This window comes from Poecilia reticulata, chromosome 23 (assembly GCF_904066995.2).
Source record: "Poecilia reticulata chromosome 23, P_reticulata-male-v2, whole genome shotgun sequence".
In the NCBI taxonomy this organism is placed as follows: Eukaryota; Metazoa; Chordata; class Actinopteri; order Cyprinodontiformes; family Poeciliidae; genus Poecilia; species Poecilia reticulata.
The window spans coordinates 10,339,125-10,365,724 of record NC_088852.1 but is presented as its reverse complement, the minus strand read 5'-3'; the positions used below and the strand labels follow the sequence as shown (position 1 = coordinate 10,365,724).

Here is a 26,600-nt window from a genome sequence, read left to right as displayed (position 1 = left end):
GAGAGGTGTTGAACACACTTAGCATGTTTATCTTTACAGCTTGTAAAGACGAGTCTTACTTTGGAAGAAGAGGAATCATGAAAGATTATGACTCTATGCAGTGGGCAATCATTAAATATGATTGCTGCTTTTATGATGCAGGAGCATCAATTTTGGGCCCACCTCCACTAGAGCACCACTGTCCTCCTGTTTAGACTGTCCTTGATTGGGATTTTATTTTTTCATTAAAAATTTTTTTAGAACTCTGTTGAAGACACTGGATTAAATTTTGCTTTATCTGTTGGAATGAAGCGGAATAAACACAAACCCACACCACATTTTTACAATTCTTATTTGTGATTAATTTTTAAAACTGTGATATTTCCCCTTCTTCACAATGGTGCAACTTTGTAGCCCATTCTGCGTATTGCCTTTGCTTATTTAGTATTCTACATTCCACCGCATGGACCAAATTTTGATGTTGCAATTATAAGCAACGGTAGGGGGAAAAAGAAAAAAAAAAGTCTCGCTATTACTCTCTGGTCTATTTAGAAACATTTAGCATTCGCTTTAAAAATGTTTCTAGCTTAGAACTAAGAAGCAGGAGTGATTAAGTTAGCTTAAAAGTCTGTTAATATAGCTTACAAGCTGTGGATATATTTTTTTAGTATTTGTAGAACTGGTGCATTTTTCAAAAAGTAATTTGTGAAGTCAGGAAAACAAGGCGACCTCAACCAGTCGCAGCTTTCTTTTTACCTTAAGCCAACCCCTTCATGCAGGCTGCTGGTGACCCGCCTGGCAGCTCATTCCCTTCGTGTCAAGTGAACGTCGAATTTTTATTCAACCCTTTAAACATAAGCGCATCGCGAATGGGGTTTTTTCGGCAAAGCTGATTTGTCCTGCAAACCAATAACGGCTTTATCTGAAGTAAATGAAGAGGAATTTTGAATAAGCTCACATTAGTTTGCCCAGCGTGTGATGTTATGCCATCAAATGATAATAAATGATTCAATTTGTGCACAATCAGCCACAGCATGAGCCGTCATTTATTGAGAAGACAACTACTGCTTTGGGTTAAAACTAAAAATCGATTCAGCCAGTGTCTCTAATTGATTGCTCTAAATATGACTGATTGAGATTTAATCCAATGACAGCATGCTGGCTGACAAATAGTGTGTTTACTGCTCGCGTTATTGGAATATCTCATGCCTTTGGCCAACATTCTTCATATGGGAAAGAGTTAGGCCTGGGAGGGGGGAAAAAAATATTCCGATTACACCGTGTACACAAAGTTATCATTTTAAACCAATGCTGTGCTAAAAAATATCAGGGAAAATTAAATGCATGCATCTTTTTTTTTATTGGCAGCAGCTTTTCACCACCCACAAGCAACCTTAAAAAACTGACTGATTCTTGTTCTCCATATTTTTAATTTTGAACCAATCCTGTGATGCTTTAGCATCTTTTATTGAGTAGGTGACATTCAGATTTAAGAAGCTGCTCTCTGACAAAGTTGAGCTTTAGACCCTTCAGTGATTGTGGCAGCGACCTGAAACTTGTATCTGTCTGTGTGTGTGTGTGTGTGTGTGTGCGCGTGTGTGTGTGTGTGTGTGTGTGTGTGTGTGTGTGTGTGTGTGTGTGTGTGTGTGTGTGTGTGTGTGTGTGTGTGTGTGTGTGCGTGCGTGCGTGCGTGCGTGCGTGCGTGTGTGTGTGTGTGTGTAGGTTTGTTCGAACAAACTCACTTCAGATGGCTGCTGGGGTTGATGGCACAAAATAATTATGTGATCATTTATATTCAGATGTTTTTCATGCAAAGCTGCCATTGTTAAGAAAGGTTATAAATAAATGTTGCAATATGATGTAACCTATTTTATAGCAAACAAGTTTTATTTGTGGAGGAATATATTTTTTAGAGACTCAAAGATTCATAGTCAAACTCATAATCTCAATAAAGATAAAATATAATAGTATTTTTTGCGATGCTCCTGCAGCTTAAGCAAAATGTATGTTGGGGTGAAACGGTTGCAAAGGAATGGGAAAAAGGATAACAAGAACCAGTCACAGCTGTTACCTTTCTGTAGCTTCTAAATCTGTTCGTATAGCGTACCAAGCTACATTGTCTTCTCATTAAAAACCAAACAACCCAATTTGACTCGGTTCACATACATTCAATTAAAAATTATATTTTCGAGCAAGCATCTTTTGGCCTCTGTTGGCACAACAGTTATTGGCTAGACAAATGAAGTAAGGTCGCACCAATTCTACTTCTGTTACCTAGTTGTTAATGTGGAAAGAAGAAAAAAAGAGTCAGAGTTGTCAAAGTGCCTGTGAGGGAGAATTTTGTCAAGCACTGGCCTGTGGAACAATAGAAGGGAAAAAAATATATATAGGGGCTTACAAAATGATGACCTCCATATTTCAAAAGGTAAAATATTTTGACAACCATTAGGACTTGAGGCAACTTAATGGAAATAGTTGTCAGCTTCACAGGTGTAGAATCGATGGTCTTGGTCTAAAAGTGAATTCTGAAATCATTGTTAGATTCAAAATGACTTTCAGTGCATTACTCTGTAAACGTTGCCGTAATAAAGTATCATGTCATACTAACACTCATTGCAAGAATTTGAAAAATAGACTTGAAGAACCATAAAGCTAGTAGCTAGTGGGTCTGAATTCTCATAATTTATGGGAAAAACACAATAGTAACGACAAAAGCAATTTTTACTTAAAAGCATGGTAATGGCGGCTTCATCAAATGAGGATACTTGTTGACAGAGACTAAGTCATGCCTGGACACGTTTAAAGGTTTAAGATGTTTTAAGGGAAAAAAAATGTCAAAACCGCCGTTAGACGTTCTACCTGAGTGAAACTTTCCATCGAGACAATCTACTTAGAAAATACAGAGATGCTTTTTCATTCCGAGTTGAGCCTCATGTTGGGTTGGGCGTTTGGTGTTTATGGGAGGGGTTGGATGATGGGGCGTCTGCAGCTTTTGTCACTTTTGTAATTAGCCTTGAGAGGCTTTTAATTTGAGGCTAATGAGAATTTGTTTTAGCAGTCATGCACTCTGGTGTGTGTGCCTGCCTGGGTATCAATGTGACTGTATGTTGATTAAGGATTGCGATATAGTGAAAGCGACAGACTGTACAGATGTTCAATAAATGGGCTGGAACAGGCAGGGAGATATCAGTCACCCTCGCTTTCTGCACTCACACAGGGAGGCAAGACGACGAAATAAAAGGAACATGAAGACAAATGCATTTTGTCTTCTGTGGAAAACAATTCCTTCTCCTTTCTTTGATTGGAGCTAACAGTATAATTCAGCAAAGCCAATTACCAGTTTGAAGCTTTAACATATAAAGTCTGGATTAGTGTTGGAGTGATGTGTGTGTGCGTGCGTGTGTGTGTGCATGGAGGCGTGCGTCTGAAACCGAGGCAACAAAGGACAGGGAAAATGAACAGACTAGCAAAGTAATGCTGCACATTGTGAATAAAATAATTACACTGAGCAAAATGCAAATGAGCTGATTATCAGTTTGGCATTGGCAAATATTTTTCCAGATGCGTTTGCTCCAGGGAGGACAGGAATCATGATGCTGTCTCATGTATGTTTCACCTTTATTGATGACTGATTCCTGTCCCCCCCATGCAAACAGCGGCTTACATTTATTCGTTTTAAACTGATTTTTGTGAATCTCCACTCATTTTCCTTCTGTCAGTACTGCGATACCGTCATTGCCTTTTCTGCTTTCTGCACCTCCCGCCATTCTAACCATCCACTGTTGTGAGACGTCGACACTGAGGGCTTTCAACCAAGTTTAGAACTAACAAACTGCACGATGCGTCCAGACAGGATTGACCGACGAGTGTGGAACGAAGAGCAGAATCCGGTGACTGTAAAGTGAAAAGTGGATTTTGTGTTTTTTTTGTCCTAGGTGGTGTGTGTATTGCCCAGTCTTTAAAGATCCCAAGGGAGCCAAGAGTGGGGGAGTTTGATAAGATCATCAGGCGACTAATGGAGACTTCCAATGCCAGGGCCATCATCATGTTTGCCAACGAAGACGACATACGGTTTGTACTTCGCAATTTTATCGATGCACCTTTTTACAAAGCCCTTAATTACATCCAGTCTTGGAAAAGTATTCGTTCCACATTTTAACATTAAGTTCAGATTGTCTAGGAAGGTGTCATAGGTTTGTTGGAGAACATTAGTGAACAAGCTGCATCATGAAGACCAAGGAACACACTAGGCAGGTTTCTGAGAAATTATTTTCAAAATTCCCCACGTTTTGAACTTTTGTTTTTCTTTTCACAAATCAGTTTTTTTTTTGTTTTGTTTTGTTTTTCTTTTTGGGAAAGTGGCCAAAATGAAATGTCTCAAGCCATATTAGACAAACACTTCCAATTTACAGACACATGACAACTGTTGTATCAGTCAAAATAGAAGGAACAAGGACTTTCACTGCGATTGGGTTAGATTGACGTATTTAATCTCGCCATGTCACATTTATTAAGTAGGGAGAGGATTGTCTTCCTCCATTTACACCGCATAACACTATCAGCAGCGTTAGAACTGCAGCACATGCCATAATTTTAATTGTCATCTTCTTTTAATAGGCGAGTTCTTGATGCTGCTAAAAGAAGCAACCAGACTGGTCACTTCTTGTGGGTTGGATCAGACAGCTGGGGGTCCAAGAGCTCTCCGGTGACTGGCCAAGAGATGGTTGCCGAGGGAGCCATCACTATCCTACCCAAACGAGTGTCTGTGGATGGTAAGAGTTTAATTTGAGCGTGTCAAGTTCTGAAAAATCATAAAAGGTGGATTGGTGCAACGTCATACATTTGGCCTCAACTGCTTCTTGCTGAAAGTCCCCGAAGGGTGAAATTGTAACAAAAGCCTTAGAAGAGATTTGGTAACTTAAATAATCAAATACTTTTCTTAAATATGTTGGCCTTTAATATATTAAAGAATAGAGGTTCAAATAATCTGGCACAAACATTTAAAAATATTTTAAAAAACTCAAATAAATGGCAATATAACTACAAATCCAGCTATGGATGCTGTGCAAAGCTTTTACTTTTTGCAGCATGAAGTTAAAATGTCTAAGGCAGCAGATTTAATCCCACTTTTTCTTTATGCGTTTGCTATGAATATCAAACGCATGAATAATGTTCTTTCCAACTCTTAAAAAAAACTCTTAAAAATGTGAATATGCAAGTTTTAAAAGATTAAGTAACATATTTAAAGGTTACTTCATCTATCATCTGGCTTTGAAATAAGGAAAATTGTTGGTGTGACTTTCTTCAAGTGTAAAACAAGGGGCTTTGCTTTGACCCAACCATTTCATTAAGGAATAGCAGCAACAGATAAAATATTGGGTTGTACCTCATGAGAAATCTATAGGAGGAAAACGTGATTGTGTTAATCATTGATGTTTGCTTTTTTAAAAGCTCAGCTTTACTGTCGCTTTCCAAGAAGTTAAAAAGCAACTTGACATTTATAAGGTGCATTGGAAACTAGACTACAGAAAATGTTAAAAAAACATTTGTATATGCCGTTTTTATTGAAACGATTCATTAGAATTGCTGTTCTTCTTTACTGATTGGATTCAATCTTTAGACAAAGTTCTCCTTTACTGAATGTTCTCACAAAAAATGTAAGAAAAATACAAATTAAACAGCATTCATCAAAAAAAAAAAAAAAAAAAACTGTCTCAAAGAATAATCCCCGCATTTTGGCAAGGAAATTTTGTTAGCGTGTGAGGCATTTTCTTTTCCCCCTTCGTGGTTTTTGACAACAGAAGGGATGCTTATGTTACCGTTTTTGAGCACATCTGCTATCACAGTAGGAGGCGGGTGATCCCACATGACATGTGCTTCCCGTCGAGTTGCACATGGAGCGAACCCACTGTTCCCAGCAGTCTGCCTATCTGTAAAGCTGAACAGGTACGCACCGAATCCACATCTGTGACAGCAGATGAGATCAATCAAGGCAGCGCATGTCAGCTTGTACGCCGAGTCACACATGGCACAGGGTGTCTCAGTCAATTTGATCGTTTCTCACTGTGCATTGGATGTTGTGACATGTACTGTTGCAGTTTAACCTCAACATGTTGTGTTGGAGGATCGGCTTAAATTGCCTTACTCGTTTCAGCCTCTGTGTGAACAACGTCCTGCTTTTTTTTTTAAAGTGATCTGGTCATCCTATCCTACCATATGCCATCTGCTTTTTCCCATTCATATGTGTTTGGAAAGTTTTTACTATTTCCCATCTTCTGTTTTATTAAATTGGGCAAGTGGGCAGGCAGACAGGAGATGTTTGTTCTCCTTGCCCATCACCAAACTCGCATTATAAATCACATAGTGGCTATTAATTGTTTTTTTTGTTTGTTTTTTTTTTTGTCATGTCTAAATGTGTTTTACTGCTGAGAATACTTTTAGCATTTCTGGTCAGCTCAGTACAAGTTCTGAGCCCCATCATATGCTGATTTAAAGCCCCGCCCCTTTTCGTCAGTGATGGTGATTCAGTCTCCACTCTCCGAATCCTGTTTGTGCTGCTTTAACTTTTGGCCTCTCTGTCTTCCGCGCAGCATTTGACCGGTATTTCCGCAGCCGATCTCTGTCCAACAACAGAAGAAACGTTTGGTTTGCCGAGTTCTGGGAGGAAAACTTCGACTGCAGGCTCGGGATGCACGGCAAACGGACCAGCGCGCAGAAGAAGTGCACAGGTAAGACTTGTGTTTTTTGCTATTGTGTGATTTTATTTTAGAGAAGATTCACCAAGAGAGTATCAGAAAAAAAAAATCAGGTTCACAGCAATTCACATTTTGAGTGAAATATATTTATTTATTTTTTTTAACTTAATGAGTAATCATTTTAAATTATTTAGGTTTTAATATAACTAAAGCATGTCCATAACTGAGCAGGCCTATGCTGACATAATTCATGGATGTCTTCAGTGTCATTCATTCAAACAGGACAGATGATTCAAGCTTTTAAAATCAACACAGGCTGCTTTATCCTCTACACTTTATGAAAACAGGTTAACATCTTCCAACACTGAAAGGATTTTCCTGAATGAAACCCTTTCTATTGTACATCGACAGTTTTGAGAGCCTGAACAAAACGCAACATCTACGGAATGCAAATAACCAAATGTATCAAGAAAAGGAAATACCTTGTTGAAATGAGTGCTTGAAACGACAGCAACATAATATTTCTTGTACCTGTGTGTTTACACAGTACATGTTTCCTTACCTGTGTTGGAATCTCCTGCTGTTATGTGTTTGTGTGAAACAAGTTTGAGCCTTTAAGCTTTGTTGCCGTTTCACCAAACGAAAGAAGTGAGCCAGGAGCGGATGAGGCGACACACTGGGACACGACCAGTTGGTGTGATCTCTGCACTTTCGTCTCCGGCTGATTGGGCCTGCATGTTCTTAAGTGTGACACACTGTGTACTCCCTGACTGATGCCTGCCATTAATTCACATAATTAGGTTTGTAAGGTCCGCAACTCCCATTGACCGCCTAGTGCTTCCCCCGTGGCATCTGTGCGCGTCGGCTTGTACGTGTCCAGGATCCTTTAATCATGTGCTAGAGTTCATTAATTCCAAGTACTCAGACTTTCATGATGGGAACACAAACCGTTCAGCGGCCACCTCACCCCCGTTCTGACACAGATGATGGGAACATGTTGAAAAAGAAATGATATTGCTTTTCTGAAACAGACGGGCGATGTGAAAGATGTTTTCCTCAAAAGGCAGAAGGATTACACATTAACAAGAGATGTAATGACATAAAAAAAAGCATAAATGTCAAATGAGGATTAGAAAAGTGGAAAACTAATGTATTTTGACAAAATTAAGGGAAAACAGGTCTTACTTCACACCATATATAAAACTTTTTACACAAGAAGTGTGAGAGTCCTATAAACTTGAAATTGCAATGTTATATCATATTTAGTGCATGTGGTGGTGCCTCTGAAACAGGTACAACTTTGTCCCTCGCCTACATCTTAAAACAAGTTCAGCAGTCTATCTGTGGAGTTTGGTAACACAGTGGATTCAACTTTAAAAAGAAATAAAAACATCCTGGTGAGGGAGTGAAGCTGAAAGCAAATCACACTTAAAGTATCAGAAGTAAACGTTTGAAAACTTTGCGGATGTTTAAAGGAATAATACACCATCTTTAGTATTTGCATAATAATGTGTTAATAGTTTTGCACATTGCGAATTACAAATGGCGGATTCTGCAAGGAAGGTGTCTGAAAGTGGGACAGCTGAACAGGAGTCACTATTAGATATGTCCCAATTTAGGGGTTTTGTCCCAGATACAGTCCGAGCCGTTTTTTGACGTGTCCTGTTCTGACATTTATGGCATATCACATGAAAAAGCTCAGTGTGACTTGTGTAAGGGGGTCTTATACACCTAAAACAATGGATTTTGAGACACTGCCCTCTGTTGCATGATCAGTTTTATTACATGAACTAGACTGTGTGGTTGCACAGTGGAAAAGAGAAAGGAAATAGCCACTGAACAACACTTTGTGAGGAAGAAAAGGGTAATGGTGTGTGCATGTATGAATATGTTACCTGGTAATTCACAAGAGTTAAAGTGGGAAGAAGGGTAAGCCCTTGATGGATCAATGAGGGTCACAGCTACCCCTGGCACACCTATTGAACAGCATATACCTGACAGAGGCGGAAAACGAGGCAAAGGAGCAGCGGGCGCACAGGAAAAGACACACAGCTCTGCAAAGGCATCTAGCAGCAAGACTGCCCTGCATGGAGCAGTGAGAACCAACCACCCAGTAGGCAGCCACAAAGCTCACTGCAGAAATCCGGGATCAGATGAAGTGAGGACCCCGTGCAGTCCAACCCGGCAAGACAGCCCAGGGGAATTAGAAAATCCTCGGGACCCACAATCAGCTCAACACCACCCCTTGGGGAAGATGGGCCATCATCCAATAACCCACCAATAGCAAGGGCAGAGCTCTCAGTCGACCAAACCCACACACAATCCCAGCAGAGCCCCCCAGGTCATTCCCAAAACACCAGCCCCTTGCCAAAATAGTACGATGACAGAGCCAGGGGCCACCATGGGGAGTCCTGCCTGCTGACAGAGGAGTCCCTCCTCTATCCCCCCATCACAGGCCGGCCCCAGGTGGGGAGCCATCGTCTCCGCTGGGAACAGATCGCGGCAGCTCAACCAGTCATGTGTAGTGACAGTCCTTCACAGGACTGTCTCACATGTGACACTTGTGCATGTCAAGAAGCAGACCAGCGTACAGATAGGTCTTCAAACACTTGTCTACTAAAAGTCATAAACAGGAGGGCGCCATTTGTTAGTGTGTACTGTGCAATATATCACAAACATAAAAGTAAGATAAAACTTTTTCCAAGATGCTTCTGACACGATGCATAAAGCAGCAATATTCTCAAAAGTCTCATCTTAATCCAGGTGAGAATGATTTTATGAGAAGTTAGCTGAAATGCTAAACTGCCACAATCTTTTTTTTCTTCTTTTTTAAATCAGCTTATTGATAATTCAGCTCAAAATATATATTTAAATGTGATTCCCGTCAACTGTGTGCAGGCAAAACTTTAAAAAACAATGTTGTCTAAAAATCTTTGTGCTTTACTTTGGACGTTATAAAATTCAATTAACATTGTTTAATTTTAAGGATAGAGCAAAGAACAGGCCACATGGCATTAAACACCAAGAATATGCAGAAGCCAATAGTTTTTCTTTCGGATAAAAAAAAAGTGTATATAATAAGGAAATTTTGAAAGCCATGTATAAAAATTTGGTTTCTTTGGCCGAGAAACAAATGACCAGTGGACCAACAACAGATATCAGGAGCCGTGTTTAGTCAGTGTCTTAAATACCAATTCTTTAAAAATATTGAGATAAAGTAGCAGGTTTATTTAAAATCTTCCAGAAATGAAAGAAAGCGGAACCCCCCCCCCCCTCCCCCCCCCACTGAACCAGTTAAAAGGAGCCGAGTGGAAGCACAGGTTGTTTTGGCTTTTATTTCTTTGGTAGCTTCTCCAAGCGACTCCAATCTGAGAAATAAATTTAAATGATCCCTCAGAGTGCGTCACCACGCCTATCGGCTTTCATCACTTCTCTTTCTCTCAGTCAGCGAAAAACATGCACACATATAATAATAATAATAATAATAATAATAATAATAATAATTAACTTTTAACTTTTAGATGAGCTCATCAGCTCGGTCCACTCAGACCCTCGAGCAAAAACGCAGTGATACTGAAAGAATGCGGTCTGGTAAAATAAAAAAATATATATATAAAAAGATGCCAGAGGGGGAAGCTGACTATGGCAGACAGCAGATCACAGATAAGCCCACATACTCAGACACACTTGTATCCCCAGTGGCTGCAGATAAAAATCCTGGACGAGGGCACAAGCTGCGGTATGTGTTGATTACCTCTACCACCATGCTTACTTTGTTTTTTCGTAGACTCAGGTGTCTGTGTTCTCTTGGCAAGTTCTTTCTTTTAAACTTGTATGTATGTATGTACAACAATTTCTGGTCGGAGAGCTTGTTGGACCACACTAGTGTTTGTTAGTAGACCAACTCCTAATTGGAGCAAAGAGACAGAAGAGCAGAACATGTCTAAATATAACTGGAGTGTTTTTAACCAAATCTCGATAGAATCCACATCCTCACGCATTTCTACATGCCAATATCGTGCCCACCCTTTTGTTTCTAAAGTTTAACGATCGCAGTTTGCACCGTTTTGCACTCTCATTTTTTTCCAACCCTCCCCCAGTACGCTGACTTAAGCTGATCTTTTAAAAAAAACAAAAAATAACCACAGGTTCTTGCTTCAGCCTGCTCTCACTTGGACGGCAACACATGATGTTATGCATACAAACGGAGGGAGAGAAAACTAGAGTTGGAACACATTAACATGCTCGCTTAGTGCATGCATTTTTTTTTTTTTCCACCGGTGGATTCAGTGCACCAGTGAGCAACAACATTCAGGGTGACAGGAGATGCAAGCCTCCGGTAAACACAAAAACGAAACAAAGTGTTCTGTGAAGAGGAAACAAGGTTGGTACGATACTGGCAGTTGTCTCTTTGTCTGTGTGGGTTGCGACATGTCGCTCTCTGGGGAATGAGTGATGTCTATATTTTGTCTGTTTTTTTATTTTTTTACTTCTTTGTTCTCCGTATGCTTAGCTTCTTCTCTGGCATCGAAATAAGTTGGCCTTCAGAGTTCTTGGTAAACTGAGAACATAAAAAAAAAATAAATCTCATAAGTGATGTGCTTGATTTCACTGTATTAGAGATTCGATTGAGTGGTAGTCAACCAAAGGAAAAAAAAAATCTGTTTTCTTGGAGTCTATTTAATTCAGTGCATTATTTTGACAAAACAAATATATGGGATCTTGAGCTGAAGCTTACATCTGGCAGTAATGATGGTTAACTCTTCAGGTCTGCTGTTTATGGAGCTTTCTGAAAAGCCATTTGCAAAGCAATTTGTAATGATGTATATTTCATGAAGCTGTGTATGGTAGTTTGCAGTAGCTGGCCTCTGTTATTATGAAAGAGGCAGGTTTTGCACGCTGGGGTTGATAGGTCCAATAACATTTACAGATGTAGTAAAAAAAAAAATGTCATATGCAATTCTTACAGAGTAACAAGGAAAACAATTTAAAATGTGACCTAGTCTATTTTTTTCTGATTGGTAACAAGTCTTCCCATTCCCCTCCGACCCCAGACTTCAAGATATTTTTGTCTGGATACAAAAATACAGGATACAAATGGTTTACAGAGAATGGATTTCCATCCATTCTCTGTAAACCAGATAGAGATGCAATTTCTAAAATAGTTAAACCAGCCAGTCTTGTGCCCTTAAATCCTGTTTTTTCTTTTCTTTTTTTTTTTTTACTATTCTGGCGCTGTTGATCAAACTCATTGGTAAAAAGTCCAGGTAAAATATTGCACCTTTTAACAGTTTTGTTAGTCCTTTAAGTAATTTCCCCTCAATTTCCGTTCTTTTCTGTACCTGGACATGTAGTCTCCGGGCGTTCTGCATTTTTGTCAGTGGCCTTCCATGTGACATATTTTGTGATTGTCCACTGATTGGCCAGTAGGTGTCAGCATACGGAGTGATTAAGTAGCTTAGATGCATGAACACGACTGCCCACTGATTACTATGCATAAACATTTTTTAAAGATAATTTCTGGTGTGAGACTAGGGACTCAGGGATGTTCAAGATTCACTTTACTTTTTAAAAATTATTTATTATGAGATTATTTTTTTTAAGCTACCAGCAAAAGTTAATAGTGTAGCTTTTCTCTCTCATTGGCAAACGGGGAGTCTTGGGGAAATGCTTGTCTGCAGACACCCACACACACTCACTGGGAGCTTTATATTTCCCCAGTTTACCATCAATAATTAATACTTTGGAGAGGGTTATTAATGGTGAATTTATCTTCTAAAAGCTACTAAGCGATAGTTTGATGTTCTTGCCTTTTGAGCGCATTCCGCGTATTTCTTACTCAGCGTAAAACGGCACTTCTGAGGTTTCTCTCTGCGATAGAGACTGGATGTTTTTCGTAGGCAACAAGAGGGCAGTTTCCAAAGAGACGCACGTTGCCACAGTTTCGTGCAGTGAAAAAGTAAGAGTTGAGTAGCTGAAGTGCCGTTTACCTGTAGAGAAATGATCCCTTTTTCCATTTTGTTGTGGAGGACGTGGTTATCTAACCGTTTTCCGTGATGGCCTCTGCGGTGGTTGATTTATGGGAGGCAGTCGTGCAGTACAGAGCGTGACTGTGACATCCACCGATGTTCCTCTTTAGATGTAGTAGGGATGTGAAACTACTTGTTGCCATTGCAGGCAATTCTGTGGAGTTGGAGGCATCTATCTGGAAACACAGACATAAACACATAGCAGAATGTAGTTATTTTAGCATATATATATATATATAGCATATATATATATATATATATATATATATATATATATATATATATATATATTGTGTTTCTGACTTGGATAAGTCAAAAACAAGAATCACACTCCTAAAAGAAGTTGCAAATCCAGCCGTTTTAAATGTATTTTGCAACAAAATCGGTGATGCACTATTAGATACTTCTAAGAATTGTTTTATTATTATTGTATATAAGAAAGTAACTGAGATTTTTCTGTCATTTTTATTTTATGTTATGCAAGTTTGTGTCTCACAAGTGTGGATGTATCTACATCTAATCATGTAGAGTTAGATAATGATGTAGATTGAGATTTTGACTGTTTAGTTTTCCGCGTTAATTTCGTGGCTCTTTACATCTGAGAAGATTTTGATTTTACCTTCTTCAGTAATAACTCCTACCTCTCCAAGCAGAGATCTCTCAGCTCTGCTACACATCAAACTGTGCTGCATATCAGTCTTTTGAAAGACAAATATGTTCAACTTTTTGCTAAAGCTTTTAGGTTTCATCTTGTTGATTTGCACATTTCAAGGGACAAGTATAACTATGACAAATGCCTTCACGTTTTTGGCCAGCAGTAGAGATTTCCGCTCCGGGATCGCCTCCACTAAGGTGTTGGAGCCTAATTGGCATATTTGCAGTCATAGCAAAGAGCAGAGGATGCTCTACAGATCCTGCTTAAGTCCTATTTAAATCTCCTCTCAGTAATCAGTACAGGCTCCCCTAAAGATTTGACAAGTTCTGTGGCAATTAAAGCTAACAGTGCTAAAGAGTACGGTAAAACTTGAGGAAGGAAGATGGCCATTCCACTCCTGGACTCACCTTCCCTGCCAGGAATCGTGGAGATGAAAACGGATACATTTATTCCTGTTCTTTAAGAGGTAAAAAAAAAAATTCATGCGTTACGTGTAAAATATGTTTTAATAGGAAGTTTTTCTGCATATTTTCTGTTTCGGAACTCACGTAGGAGAGATGTTAGAATATATTAGCACATTCTCCATGCACGTATGCAAATGCGTATATTTTATTGCAATAGAGAACAATTCTGGTGCCTTGATGTGGCATAAGGCGACTCCCGCAGTCCAATCAGCTCCTGAGGTTTTCTACCAACCATCCTTTCATGATTTATGTCTTCATTTCTTGTTCCTATTTTCATTTACATTCCCCCCATTCGTCCCTAGTTTTCCTCTTTTTTTTTTTTTTGTACCTGAATCCAATTTTCATCCCGTCCTCTCCCACTTACCTTTGTCATCTGCTTTTTGTCTGTACCGTCTCTCCTCGTTCAATCTCCCTCCCCTGATTGGGTTTAAGCTGTACAGGAATGTGTTTGCTCAAGAGAGGTGGGATAAAAGACATGCTAATGTTAAAAAAAAAAAAAAGAAAAAGTTCACCAGTAGAAAGAGGAATGGACTGATAAAACTAGATGAGAAAAGTTCAATACGCCGCCGTATAATTCGAGAGCAAATCTAAATTGTGTCAAGGCCGTGATTCAGCAGAATGTGAATAATGACTGCTGAATTATTTATATTTGCTGAGTGTGCTATCAGGATTAATATATATCAGTAATAATTTAGCAATGTAATATATTGTATATTAGCCACATATGTCAATGCCCTCATATTATTCATGAAAAGTGGTGTTATGCTGAAAATCGATCTTTATGAAGCAGGAAAGTTTCTGGCTGCCGTCTGAGAGCAAGCCGGATCGCTACGGCAACCCCGAAGTGGAAAAACACAACAGGATTTCAGAAAACACGACAACGATAGCAAACTCGTGATGCTTTCACAGAACGTGCGAGCAAAAATTTTTTCTCCTTTTCCTGGATTAGTAAACTCCAGCATTCAAATCAGATTAGACGCAACAATTTGACATTTCATTTAAAAGTTAATTTTAATAATAAAGTTCAAGGGAAGAAAATGTGTATATAAAGTAGATTTGTTGCACTGGCACAATGTAAAAAAAGTGTCACTAGTCCATTTTAATAAGCAATCTCTGAAGTTTGAAATATCTCCATGGTGACAGGTGTATGAAATCCAGCTGATTACCTCCACAGTTATCAGTACATATATATATGTGTGTGTGTGTATATATATGTATAGTTGAAGGTTTTAAACTCTGAAATTAAATGAAAACCAGTTTAATTTGGTGGATCCTCATTAATTAAAGCTTCATCTTAATGGGCCACCTAGTGGTGAAAATAAAAACTGTAACTGATTATTAATGCAACACTTTCCGTCAAAATTTTAGGATTTGGCTTTCTCTGCTTTCTATTTAATGCATTGCCTCAAGGTGAATAATTCAGACACCATACTAATATTAAGAATAAATTCTACTCGGGTTAAATACTTGCACCAATCACAGGTCGGAGATCCGTTTAATTACAATTGCACAAACTCCAGCTCTCACAATTCACCCAGACTTGAGTGGTGCAACATTGTTGCCCCTGGCAGCTTCAATGCTTTCTTGTCAAATTAAGTTCAGCCTCTGTCTTATGCTCATTTCCCATTCTCCTCTATTGATTGTTTCCGTCTTGGCAGATTTGCCTTAGATCTAGCTCTGAGCCAAAGGAGGAAGGGGAATAAAGTAATGTGAGGGCTTGTATGAGGTGATGGCAGAATTTAAAATGAAAAAACCAAAAAAAAAAACACGGCAAAAGAAAACTTCAGCAAATGCAGAAAGACTGATAACGCTTCAGCTAAATGCAAATAATAAAACCCAATTGAATTTGAGCGTTTCGAGATCTTACCCCAAACGTTTCAGATCGTCAAATATATTTGATATTTCTGCGAGGTTTTATTTACATCCGAGTGACATAGCGGGCAAAGAAAAAGCAATGAAAGAGGAAGAAAAGTCTCCACTTATTTTTAGATGATGTGAAGAAGATGGCTGAATATATATCCCAAATTGAGGTTTAATTAAGGAGCTTGTTTAAATCATTAGTCTGTCATCTTTGGGACCATAAATCATTACGTGTGAAATACGTTTGAGGCGCTGGTCCATGAAGCCATCAATCAAAGCACTTAGCCATTGAGCAGCCTTACATTAGTCCTACCTCACTGCCTTAATGCATTGGTTTGTTTTTGTCTTAAATACAGCAGCGGCTTTGCTTACGAGTTAGTAAGGCATGCCATTTGTTTCTTTTTCATTGGTTTTGCTGGCATCAAGCTGATAGTGGAACCTTCTGTTAAATGAGCCAGAAGGAATGAGCCAAGTTCTGCAGGTGTGCAAGTGTTGCTTATATGCATGAGTGGAGCCAGATTAAAGACGTAGGCTTTGGAAAGGGAAGAGATTGGGATTTTGATTAACTTTCTATAAAACGGCACTTTTAATCTTGATGGTTAGAATAAGTCATTCTTAGTATGCATTTGGAGACGGCGCATTTAGGGTTGGCTAACATATTCCAGGAAGCATTAGGACTAAAGCTTCCAAAAAAAAAAAAGTGAACACGAAATCAAGAATTAATAAATCAACGACATAAAACACCGAAAGGAAAAGTAAAGTAGGGTGGAAAAAAGTTTGACACATTACAACAAAAGCATTCAGTTCTTGTAATAAAATTATACTGCATGATTACATGAGAGGTGGATATTTTTAAAGGCAAAGATGCTAAAAAAAATATCAGGAGAATTGTGAAATAAAACGTAACAGAGAAATAAAACTGAAACCAAGTATTCTCTTTTTATTATTCAAGGTAGAATAAGCAATGCAGATGACTGATGAAATTAGAAAAGAACGGTGTGAAACTCCCCGTGAGTGAAAAATGTTACGAATAACTGATTTGTTAGATGGTTTTTCCATGTGACAAACATTTTGGCAGATATTGACTGTAGAGAGTTTGTCAGATAGTCTTAAAGGGGTTGTTTGCTGGTGAACATTCCCTTTAACATTAAGGAATAACGGTCACTGTTCGCTATGAACCAGCATAAGGTTCTCACCATCACATAACCTTCAGTAAAAAAAAAAAAAAAGTAAGTTAAAGAAAGTAAAATGTGTCCACCAGATCATCACATTACAGATTACAGGTTTAGCAGAAAAATAAGTTACGACTGCGGGATACTTTGTGTAGAATCGCAAAACACAAATTTTTTACTCATGCTTAAACAAATTTGCAGTGACTTTGTAATTAATATAGCATTTGAGTGTGTGCTTGTGTGGTTTGGAGGTCTAGATAAAGTACAAGCCATTTACCGTTTAATACGCTTCCCTTTTATTTACTTACTTGTCACAACTCTGTAGCTTGACGGTCAGTTCTTTTTCTTGGCCGTACAGAAGCCCATCTTCTTCTGTGTACTTGGTACTCGTAGTTCTATGAAGAGAAACGCGCCGCGTGTTTCTACTTCTTCATCTGAAGGAATCCAACTTATTTATGAATTGACAGAGTTGCAGAAAGTTCAGAGCCACTGGTTGATCTCGTAAATGTCATAAAGTCTAACTCGCCCTTGAACAGCATTGAACAAAACCAACTTTACCAGCAGGTTCAACTTTACCGGGAACCGCCTCCGTTAACGCAGATTGAAAACAGGTGTCAACGACTTTGACCGCTGTTTGTGCAGCTCCAGCAGATTTTGCCGGCAGCACGTCCACGATGCTAATATTTCTGCTTACCGTGGCGCCTACTCCAGTAAAACGAACTCATTATCATGTTTGAGGCGTTTTGAGCTTTTAGACATGGTGCATTATGCTCCTGGAAGCACCTATTAGAAGATTGTAGCGCTGTGAATAAAGAAGGAATGAACGTGATCAGCAACAATAATACTCGGCCGGGGTGTGGGATTTAAATGATGCTAAGAAAACATCCTCCACATCTTAACACTCCCACCTTCTTGGATAATTGATACCAAAATTGTGACGAAATCTTTTTTTTTTAATGTCGCTTGCCAAAATTTGACCCAGCTGTTTGAATGTTGCAGCGGATAGCTAGTCTTTGGGGACCAGGGAAAGTTGATGTCCAATTTTGTTGAGCCCATTTCCATTCATGCAGCTACTGCTCACTTGATTTTTTTGTTTTGTTTTGTTTTTCTACCTTGAGAGATGATTCTGCATGATTCTCCCGGTAGACTGACAGTTCCTGACATACTAAAAGCTTCCAGTGTGATCTAAATCTGCTTTCCTTCCCATCCCAATCCTTTGTTTGAATTCCAGCAAGTCTTCAAGGTTACTTCTTCAACCTTAGATTTCTTGCATTTTAACGTGGACAGTAGCTGTTGCTACTTTTGTTTTAATGAAACAAGACCAGCAGTGTCAGTTTTATTCAAGTCAACATCATGTTTCTTCAATCAAAATTCCCCCCCCCTTTTTTTTCTCCACTTTTATCTCCAGTTATTTTGATGCTATCAGAGAGAGTTGTGGACGTTGCACCTCTGCACCAGCGCTGAAGTGCTGATTTAAAAGATACAAGTGAATTGTCGTGCATTTTGAGAGCCCCCTTTGAAGAGCTGCTTCAAAAGGCGGTGTAAAAAAATTTTTTTTTTAGTATCGAAGATTTTGAAAATTATGCGAAAACATCCATTTGAAGTCCCCTGTTTTCACGCTACTACTGTATATATTTACTGTAGTTGTCAAGACGGATGGACAATTACCCCAATTTTGAAGGAAATTTTCTTCTGGAAATAATGTTTCGTAGCAAAGTTTCTCCACGCCTGCGGCTGTTCTCCGGAATCCGTAACGGGTTTGTACAAATCTCAAAAACGAATCGCCTCGCGCCCGGCCTCCCTTCCGTTGCGACGAGAACAAATAATCGACCACGACGTGTCTAAAATGTCTCGCAGGCAGATATGGAGATGATTGCCTCCTCGCGCAGCTTCTGGTTCGCACAACTTTTATGAGACATGAGAGCTACTTTTCATCTCTACTTCTGCCTCTTGGAGTTCTCCGGCGGATTGTTTTTGTTTTCGTCTTCTTTTTTTTATTTAGAGCAAATCCTCTCTTACTCAGCAAGCAACCAGCCAAGCTGCCTGTGGTCTCTGATGTCATTAACAGAAAGGCTGAAAGGCTGAATTTCATTTAGCAGCTGTTGGCTGAAAAAAAAACAAACAAAAAAAAACAGATGAGAGTGTAACACATATAAAGCAGAGCGCGTATAAATATTTGGTACGTCTGTGCTTTTATCTTTACATTTATTTAGCTCTACGTCTTGATGAGGTTTCTCTTTGGTTTTTTTTCTTGCTTTGCACCTGCACACAACCAGTGCGCTTTGGCAAAAACGAATGTGTGTAATCGATGCTCCCGCCAGGTGCTGACAACGTGCTGACAGATTGAACAAAAGCCGGATCGTAGTGAACTCCTCACACTCACCCAAACACGAGCAGCCTTTGCTCCAGTTTCAGCACCTGACGCAACCCGGAGAAACGCAGACGGTAGTGTTTCCCCCCAGCTAGCGCAGCGCACCGGAGTAACAGTCGTTTAGCTGTCTGGAAGTGGGGATTGCGTTTTCTTGCGATACGCTGATTAATGATGCATCATGTCATTTCACATCTCATAAGAACTGCAGAGAGAGAGAGAGAGAGAGATTCTCATTATTGCATGACAGTTTGATCTATGGCTCGAAGTACAATACTTTGTTCTGATGCTCGTCTGAGTGGGAATGTGCACGTAGTCCGAACAGAAGCGAGAGAGAGCGCGTGTCAGGAAAAACAAGAAGATGCCTCCAGCTTTAAGGAGAGGGTGGTGTATGCAATGAGGTCACAAATCTGATTAGAAACAAACAGTGGATTCATCAACCTGTAGCAGACACGCCTTCTACAGTTTACAGCTGACGACTGTAAGTACCTTCTGCTGAACTGGTTCCAGCTGCTGACATGAAGTCCACTTCGTTTTAACTACATACCACAGTTTTTATTTAATGATGGTGCAACCGCAACGAGTTTGTCGTGCTCTCGTGTATTTATTAGGGATGATTTAAAAAAATATAAAATATTAGCACTTAATGCTAATTTGGGTTTGAGATGGACTACTTGCCTATACCAGCTCTCATACTTCGATTGACTTTTCAAGTAATTATTCCTTTTTATCAAAAATACTTTAAAACACATTCCAAAGTAATATCCTGTGTGCTAATCAATATCCTGCCCCTTTATTTATGGTGTATTAGCTTAATTAGATGGGTAATTGTGGCAGTACATTAGACAAAGAGAACCGTAGTCTTTGATTTAATACAGACAATTCATTTCATCCTGATCCAGGCTGCAAAATTTACTAGTGGTACAAGCATCGTAGGTGCTTTGCTTTTATTTTATCGTGGACCAGAGTGGCAGCGTTGCACCGCATGACAATTGGGTAATTTTAGTCGTTTCAGCTTCTTAAATACGTGAAACACCCGTCTGGTTTGCCGAGAGCTGTGCAGTAGATGCTACACGTACCAAAAGCTGCTGATGTGACCAAACACCTGCAAATGTTTTTACGTGAACGCCAATTTGTGAAGAACAACGAGAAGAGGAAAAACAAATTGAGTACACTCTTTTAGTAACCCAGAAGAATTTCCTGGATGTGGCCAGTTCTTCTTTCTTTTTTTTTAACTGCCCAATAGGATGACATATATATATCTGTCAAGCTGTCAGAGAGAAGCCCTGTCATTACTTAAACTGATGAGAAGGTAGACATGAGTAGCAGCTTAGCTGGTTTCCTCAGGGCAGGAAAGGAGTCAGGAGAGTTTACTGCTTCCTATCTATTTCATGCTTAGCAGGAAAGAAATTTGACAGTCGTCTGGCCTGTTGGAAACATCAGGACGTTTTACACTGAACGGAATAGTGCGAGGCACATTAAGGTTTAAAGCCAAGGCAATGTGTCATAGATACGAAAAACTACAACATTTAAAAAAGAAAAAAAAGATTCTGGATTAGTTCTCAACCTAATTCTCGTAACTTACAAGAATTTCTGAAGTGCTTTCAGTATTACTCTGAGCCAATTCATAGCCATCCTGATCAGTTCTCATCTGTGTTCTTTATTAATTTTTGAGAGCTTTTATGTTACTGTTCCTCACTATAAATTCCAGTTGTTGTCTTCTTATTCTGCTGTTGTCTTGACTAACACTTTGGTCCAAGATGATCTTTTATTTCTTTGACCCTTGGGCAAAGTATGCAAATCAGGAAATCTACCCAACAAAGAGCTAAACTTTACTTCAGGTTCATCTGAATCAATCAATTGGATATGATAACTGAAGAAGACTGAATGCTTGAATCGCCTTCATTTTATTTTTAAGCATAAAGCCCAGTGGATCAACTTAGACAATGCCCATCATATAACACTGCCTGAAAGCAACAGTTTCAGTCGGCGTTGTCCATTTGAAAGTGCTTGACAGGCTCAAAGAGTTTAGCGAGACTGACTTCTAGAGTGCAAACAAGCATGTGGAACATAGAGCTACTGAGGAAAAATTGTTTTCTCTGCCCTGCTGTGCAGAATCAAATGCAGAACACAGAAGAAGAAGAAGAAGAAGAAGAAGGGGGGGACAAAAAACAACAAAAAGGACAAAAGCTCTGTCAGAGATGTTACACCTGACAAAGAGCTGTGGTTTGTCCTGCATGCTCCTACGCACACATTACAATACATTTCATTCCTGACACATGCAGCCTTGCCTCCCAGGGACGCTTAGGACTAACTTCTTTTCGGTGCTCCCTCACATCGGCGGCGTCGCGAACAAATACAAACATGGACATGAATACCAAACACCAGACGGCTGCCGTCTATAAAAATGGATTGGATTTCATCTTCAGGACCTCATTAATTCCTTATAGGTGCTCATATTGATTTCAAGGTGCCTCTGGTCCTGTTAATTCAGCTCAACCCACACATGGGTCTGGGTTCAGTGTGTGTCGCCTGGAGATGGCCGCGACTTGCTTGTACGATGGGGGGGGGGGGCGGGTGAACATGAGCAAGATGAACACAGTGGAAGAATGAATGTGAGAAAGATGACCATGAAAATCTGAACATTTGAACAACAAAGAATGTCAGTATCTGCAATCTTCATTTTTTTTGTAAAAAATGTAATTCAGGTCCTTTATTTTTATTGACATGCCAGCAAATCAAAGCACTTTACAAACAGATCTTGTTCATATCCAGAGAAATATTATTAAATCAATCCAAAAAAATCAGTGTTAATCAATCCAAAGTGATTAACAAGTAGTTAGTTCTTCAAATGCTCCGCTCTAACGATGGCAACTTGTTTTGTTTTAGGGGAAAAGTAGAAAATGAAGTCACCTGGAGTTCTACTGCATGTCTCCAAGGCATGCTTGGAGTCTTAACTAATTGGTTTCATCGACTTTAGTCATAAACCTTTACTTATAAATGGATCGCTAAAACATAAATGTCAACGTTTGATGCGCCGTACCAACCCACACCGTGAACTAAACCGTCTCTGCAGTACCTTGACGGGTTACGGCGACGGAGATAAAATAATGAAATAAAACAGAAAATATAAGACCGCAGGTTACTTTCTAATCACAGTACGCAGACAAACACGTGTAGAGACTTAATGACTGACGCACATAAAAAAGTCACCCGATTAATGATTACATGTTTGAGCAGTGTTTGACTTTTTTATTTTCCCAAGTTGGACGTGAAAACTCAGAGCTGCAGCTCCTCACATCATCAGGCAGTGTGTTCACAAATCAATGATTGCAGCCTCTGGTCATGTTTAATCTAGGTCATCAAGTTTAGAAGGCAATTCTACCAAATACTGTGGAAATATATGTAAACTTGTGACTGATTTTATGCAAGATAGTAAGACAAAAATGGTTGCTGTTTTCTTTGGGGGAGGGGGATCTCAGACAGTGCAGTGACGCATGATAAAGATTCGCCATTGACATTTAAACAGTAAAATCTCTGAGACAAATACGATTTAAGTCTCCCAGGTGCTGCTGGTCCCTTTGTAAAGAAAAATTGTAGAGACTTGTATCAAATGCAGCACTGAGATCTAATAGGATAAGCATAAAACTTTGAAGGCTTCAGAATATCAAGGCTGAGTTTAATCAGTCACCAGTTCCGATTCTGTGCTATGATGAGCTCTGAAACTTTACAAAAGCAGTTTTTACAGTGCAAATGCTCATTTTAGATGCAAAAGATTAGGACATCCTAAAAAAAAAAAAAGAGAGACTCTTTATTATACAAAAGTATTACCACAACCTTAAAAGTAGTAAACGAATGTTTCACCCTGTTGCCTATTTTCATTTCAACGCATCAAAGAGGGTTTTATTTTCTCTCTGCTCTTTCCTCGTTCACTTATTATGCTAATAAGCACATAAATCCCTCTCAATAAATCACAACTGGAAGGTTATTTTAAATTTGCTTGTGTGCGTGCGCTCACGAGCGTGACCGGGCATATGTGAAATTCGAGTGTGCGCACCGGCATAAAGGCCAAATCCAAATATGCAAATGTTCATTAGAGGCGAATAAACCCAAAGATTACTCCTCACTAATTAATTCGGCTGCTGCAAGAAGATAGGCTTATGCAGTGTCATAGTGTGAACGCATGCTTGTGGCAAGCAGCTGTGCAACTCGACGCTGGAGTAAAGAGCGTTTTAGTCCCCTCCAGACATCTCCTGACCATTCCCTCGTACACCGAAATGCCATTACCAGTCGTTCAGATGATGTTCAAAAAGAACATGTTGTTCTTTCTCCTGTAACTTTGCTACGAGGGTGAGAATGGACTGAGAGGAGTTATTTGTCATCATCAGTCTGAGTGCCCTGCTGCTTCTCTCTTGGTCAAGCTATTTCAAACATTTTTATCTCCGTCTCCATCTTTACTTTGCCAAAGTTTTTTTTGTTGTTGTTTTTGTTTGCCCCTAACCTATCCTTTTTTATTTTTGTTTTTATTTTTCAGCTGTACTTTTAGTATCTTCTTGTGGCAGCTTCTGCCGTGAATATTGTGCCACTCATCACAATAAAATCATTTCAATTTTAAACCAATTTCTCCTTTTCCAGGTTTAGAAAAAGTGGGCAGGGACTCGAACTACGAGCAGGAAGGAAAGGTTCAGTTTGTGATGGACGCCGTCTACGCGATGGCGCACGCTCTGCACCGTATGCACCGAGAGCTCTGCTATGGCTACCCGGGCCTCTGCCCACGCATGGCTAACATCGATGGTAAAGAGCTGCTCAGCCACATTCGTGCGGTCAAGTTCAATGGTGAGTTCAGCTTTTTGTTTTTTTTGTTTTTTTGATTCTATAGACATTATCTGATCAAGACATAATCTGACAACCGTCTGTTGCATTCCAATCAAACACATTGTAACGACTACGCTGCATCCAAAAGGTGGCAAGACGTTAGCTTTCCACGAATCTGAGTGCGATTCTCAAAACAATAAAAAGCAGCAAGATGGACAAGTTAAGTTAGCAGCAGTAGGGTGTGAAAGGAGCAAAAAATATGTGCTACCCACAGTTTTTTATTTATTTATTTTTTTTGCCTAGAGGATGTTGATGAAATATATTCTTCCTTTTTGATGTGAGAGATCTATACCTGCCATGTCTCTTGATGCCAAAGCATCTGGGAGGCTCGCCTGATGCTCCTTGGTCTGCAATGTCTGTCCATTAGTTGCATTCGGTCTGTGCAGTAACCAAAGGCTAGTCCATTACTTTAGAAACTTCTTTAGGGTTTTAACTCAGATTGTCATGGTATACACACACAAAGAAACAAACAATTTTACGTTTGAGTGTATGCTGTACATGTATGGGGCAGCCATGTCTCATTCATCCTGCTATCCGACATTAGCAGGAAAAGTAGTTGTGCAGTTGTTCCTGGTGTGTCATCTCCAACTTTCCTTTCGTATGGCTAATGGTTCTGTTTTCCCATCGTCCTTCTACATCCACTCTACACTCTAGGCATCTTCACTCTGTCAGCTGCCTGCCTTTAGGAAGCGCCGCATCTCACTAGATGGACGAACTTAAAACTAGTCCTTTTCCCAGAGAGAACTCTGCTGTAATGGATTATAATTCCTCAGGCAGGTGAACTCGTGCTCATTCCTTGCAAGCTCACATTTACCACAAATTTCTACTTATGTGACCAAATAAAGTATTTGGTTCCAGTGACCTACTGTGTGTAAATTGTGATGGGTATAATAGAGAATGATGTGGTTATCCCACATTAAGAACAAGTAAGAGTAGCAGAAAGTTTAGTTTAGAGTGGTTGGTCAGTAAAGACGCATCTTTGTGCTTAGTTTTTGTTTTAGCTGATGGTTCTTTAATAAGGCTCAGCCTTTAAATGCAGCTTGTTTTGAGTGTTTATTTTCAGTTAGATTTGTCATCTTAAATTCTTAATTGTGACACCATAATCTTCCTTCCTAATCTACGCAAAAGCATTTCATCTTTTACCTTACAGTTCCCAGTTTTTTCTTTTCCTTTGTTTCTCTCTGGACTATTGACTGATTTTAAGTGGATGAACAACATTTGCTCATTTTCAAGTGGCATCAGACTTCTCATTTGAATACACTCTTATTAATCTTTTTTTTTCTTTTTTTTTTACCCCTGATGCACCTGTACCTCCTTTTCATTTCCTGCGTTCCTCTTCCCCCACTGCGCAGCTCAGAATACATAAAACATGATGAGCTGGAGAGCGAGAAAGCGTGCCGAAAAGGTTGTGGTGCCGTGCGGATTACGGGAAGGTTCTTCTGATTTAGAGGCGAGATTAAGATTGCAGGAAGGACGTCTGTGTGGGAATGCGCGCATGTCTGTTGCTGCCTCGGCTCTCCGCCTGTCAGAAACTGATTCACCAGCAGACACCGATTCCTCTCTCGTGCTCCAGCAGCAGGTTCATGCTCAGGTGTGTTTCTGTGTTATTGCTGGCCGAGAGGCGAGAGAAATCCTCCCATAAAACACAAGGTCAGAAACTTAATACGCAGATGAATCGCTGCACTCCTCTCAGTCCCGGAAAGCTTAGAGCTTACCGTGTTTTCTTCTCAAAAGCCAAATAGATTAGAATCAATTAAAAATACTAGCTTCAAGTTTTTCAGATACCTGCGATGAATATACAATGTCAGATGTCAGCAATGATGTTAGAGATGAAACTGCTTATACTCAGAAGTCTGGGCATCAGGCTTTTTTTCAAAACAATTTGAAATCAATCCTTCTTCAGTGGGAAAGATGATTCACAAGTGCAAACCATGTAATGTCAAATTAGACAACAAGGAGCCTAGAATATGAATAAAATCACTTCTGGAAGTTCATTGTCCAGCCAGTCTTGAACACAGCTGTTGAGACTGTCAGCATGGGTATTACAAATCTAATAAATATTGAGTTGGTTCTGCATGACTTGAGCATAAGTTTTAAAATTGGGGTTCTCTGTTACATTTCCAGTAAGCAGCACCTTAAGTGTTTCACAGCTGATGGACATCAAAGCATCTTCTAATTTAGCTGTGACCCAAAGTTCAAAATCACGGTGTTCCTTGGAGGGGGAAAAAAAAGGTAAATACTTAATGAACAATGTCTAATTTGTAGTGATTAATAGTTGAGGTCAAGTCCCAATTGAATTGCTGAAAAGCAGCATCTCTGCGGTTTAGCACTGAGGTGTTCAAGTGAGGTTGACATAATTAGTAAGGAGCACATTTTGACAGTAGCTCATATGAAATGCCTTTACGGAACAAAAACAGTTAGTGAATTTGTCGGCGTATCTTTCAGTCACTTTCATGAAAAAGCACTGCAATACGAAGGATTCATTTGGAATTCTGGGGGGATA

At 39.5% G+C, this 26,600-nt stretch overlaps 1 protein-coding gene across 8 annotated transcripts in view; it reads left to right on the top strand.

Annotated features, from left to right (window-relative positions):
* Positions 1–26,600, top strand: part of grm8a (glutamate receptor, metabotropic 8a) — a 240,809-nt gene that overhangs the window by 169,271 nt on the left and 44,938 nt on the right. For all 8 annotated transcript variants that reach the window (XM_081604106.1, XM_081604104.1, XM_081604102.1 and 5 more), the window contains 4 exons: positions 3,915–4,050; positions 4,597–4,751; positions 6,570–6,707; positions 23,858–24,058. In XM_081604106.1, the coding sequence (XP_081460232.1) occupies positions 3,915–4,050; positions 4,597–4,751; positions 6,570–6,707; positions 23,858–24,058 (630 nt within the window). The remainder of the gene's footprint in view (positions 1–3,914; positions 4,051–4,596; positions 4,752–6,569; positions 6,708–23,857; positions 24,059–26,600) is intronic.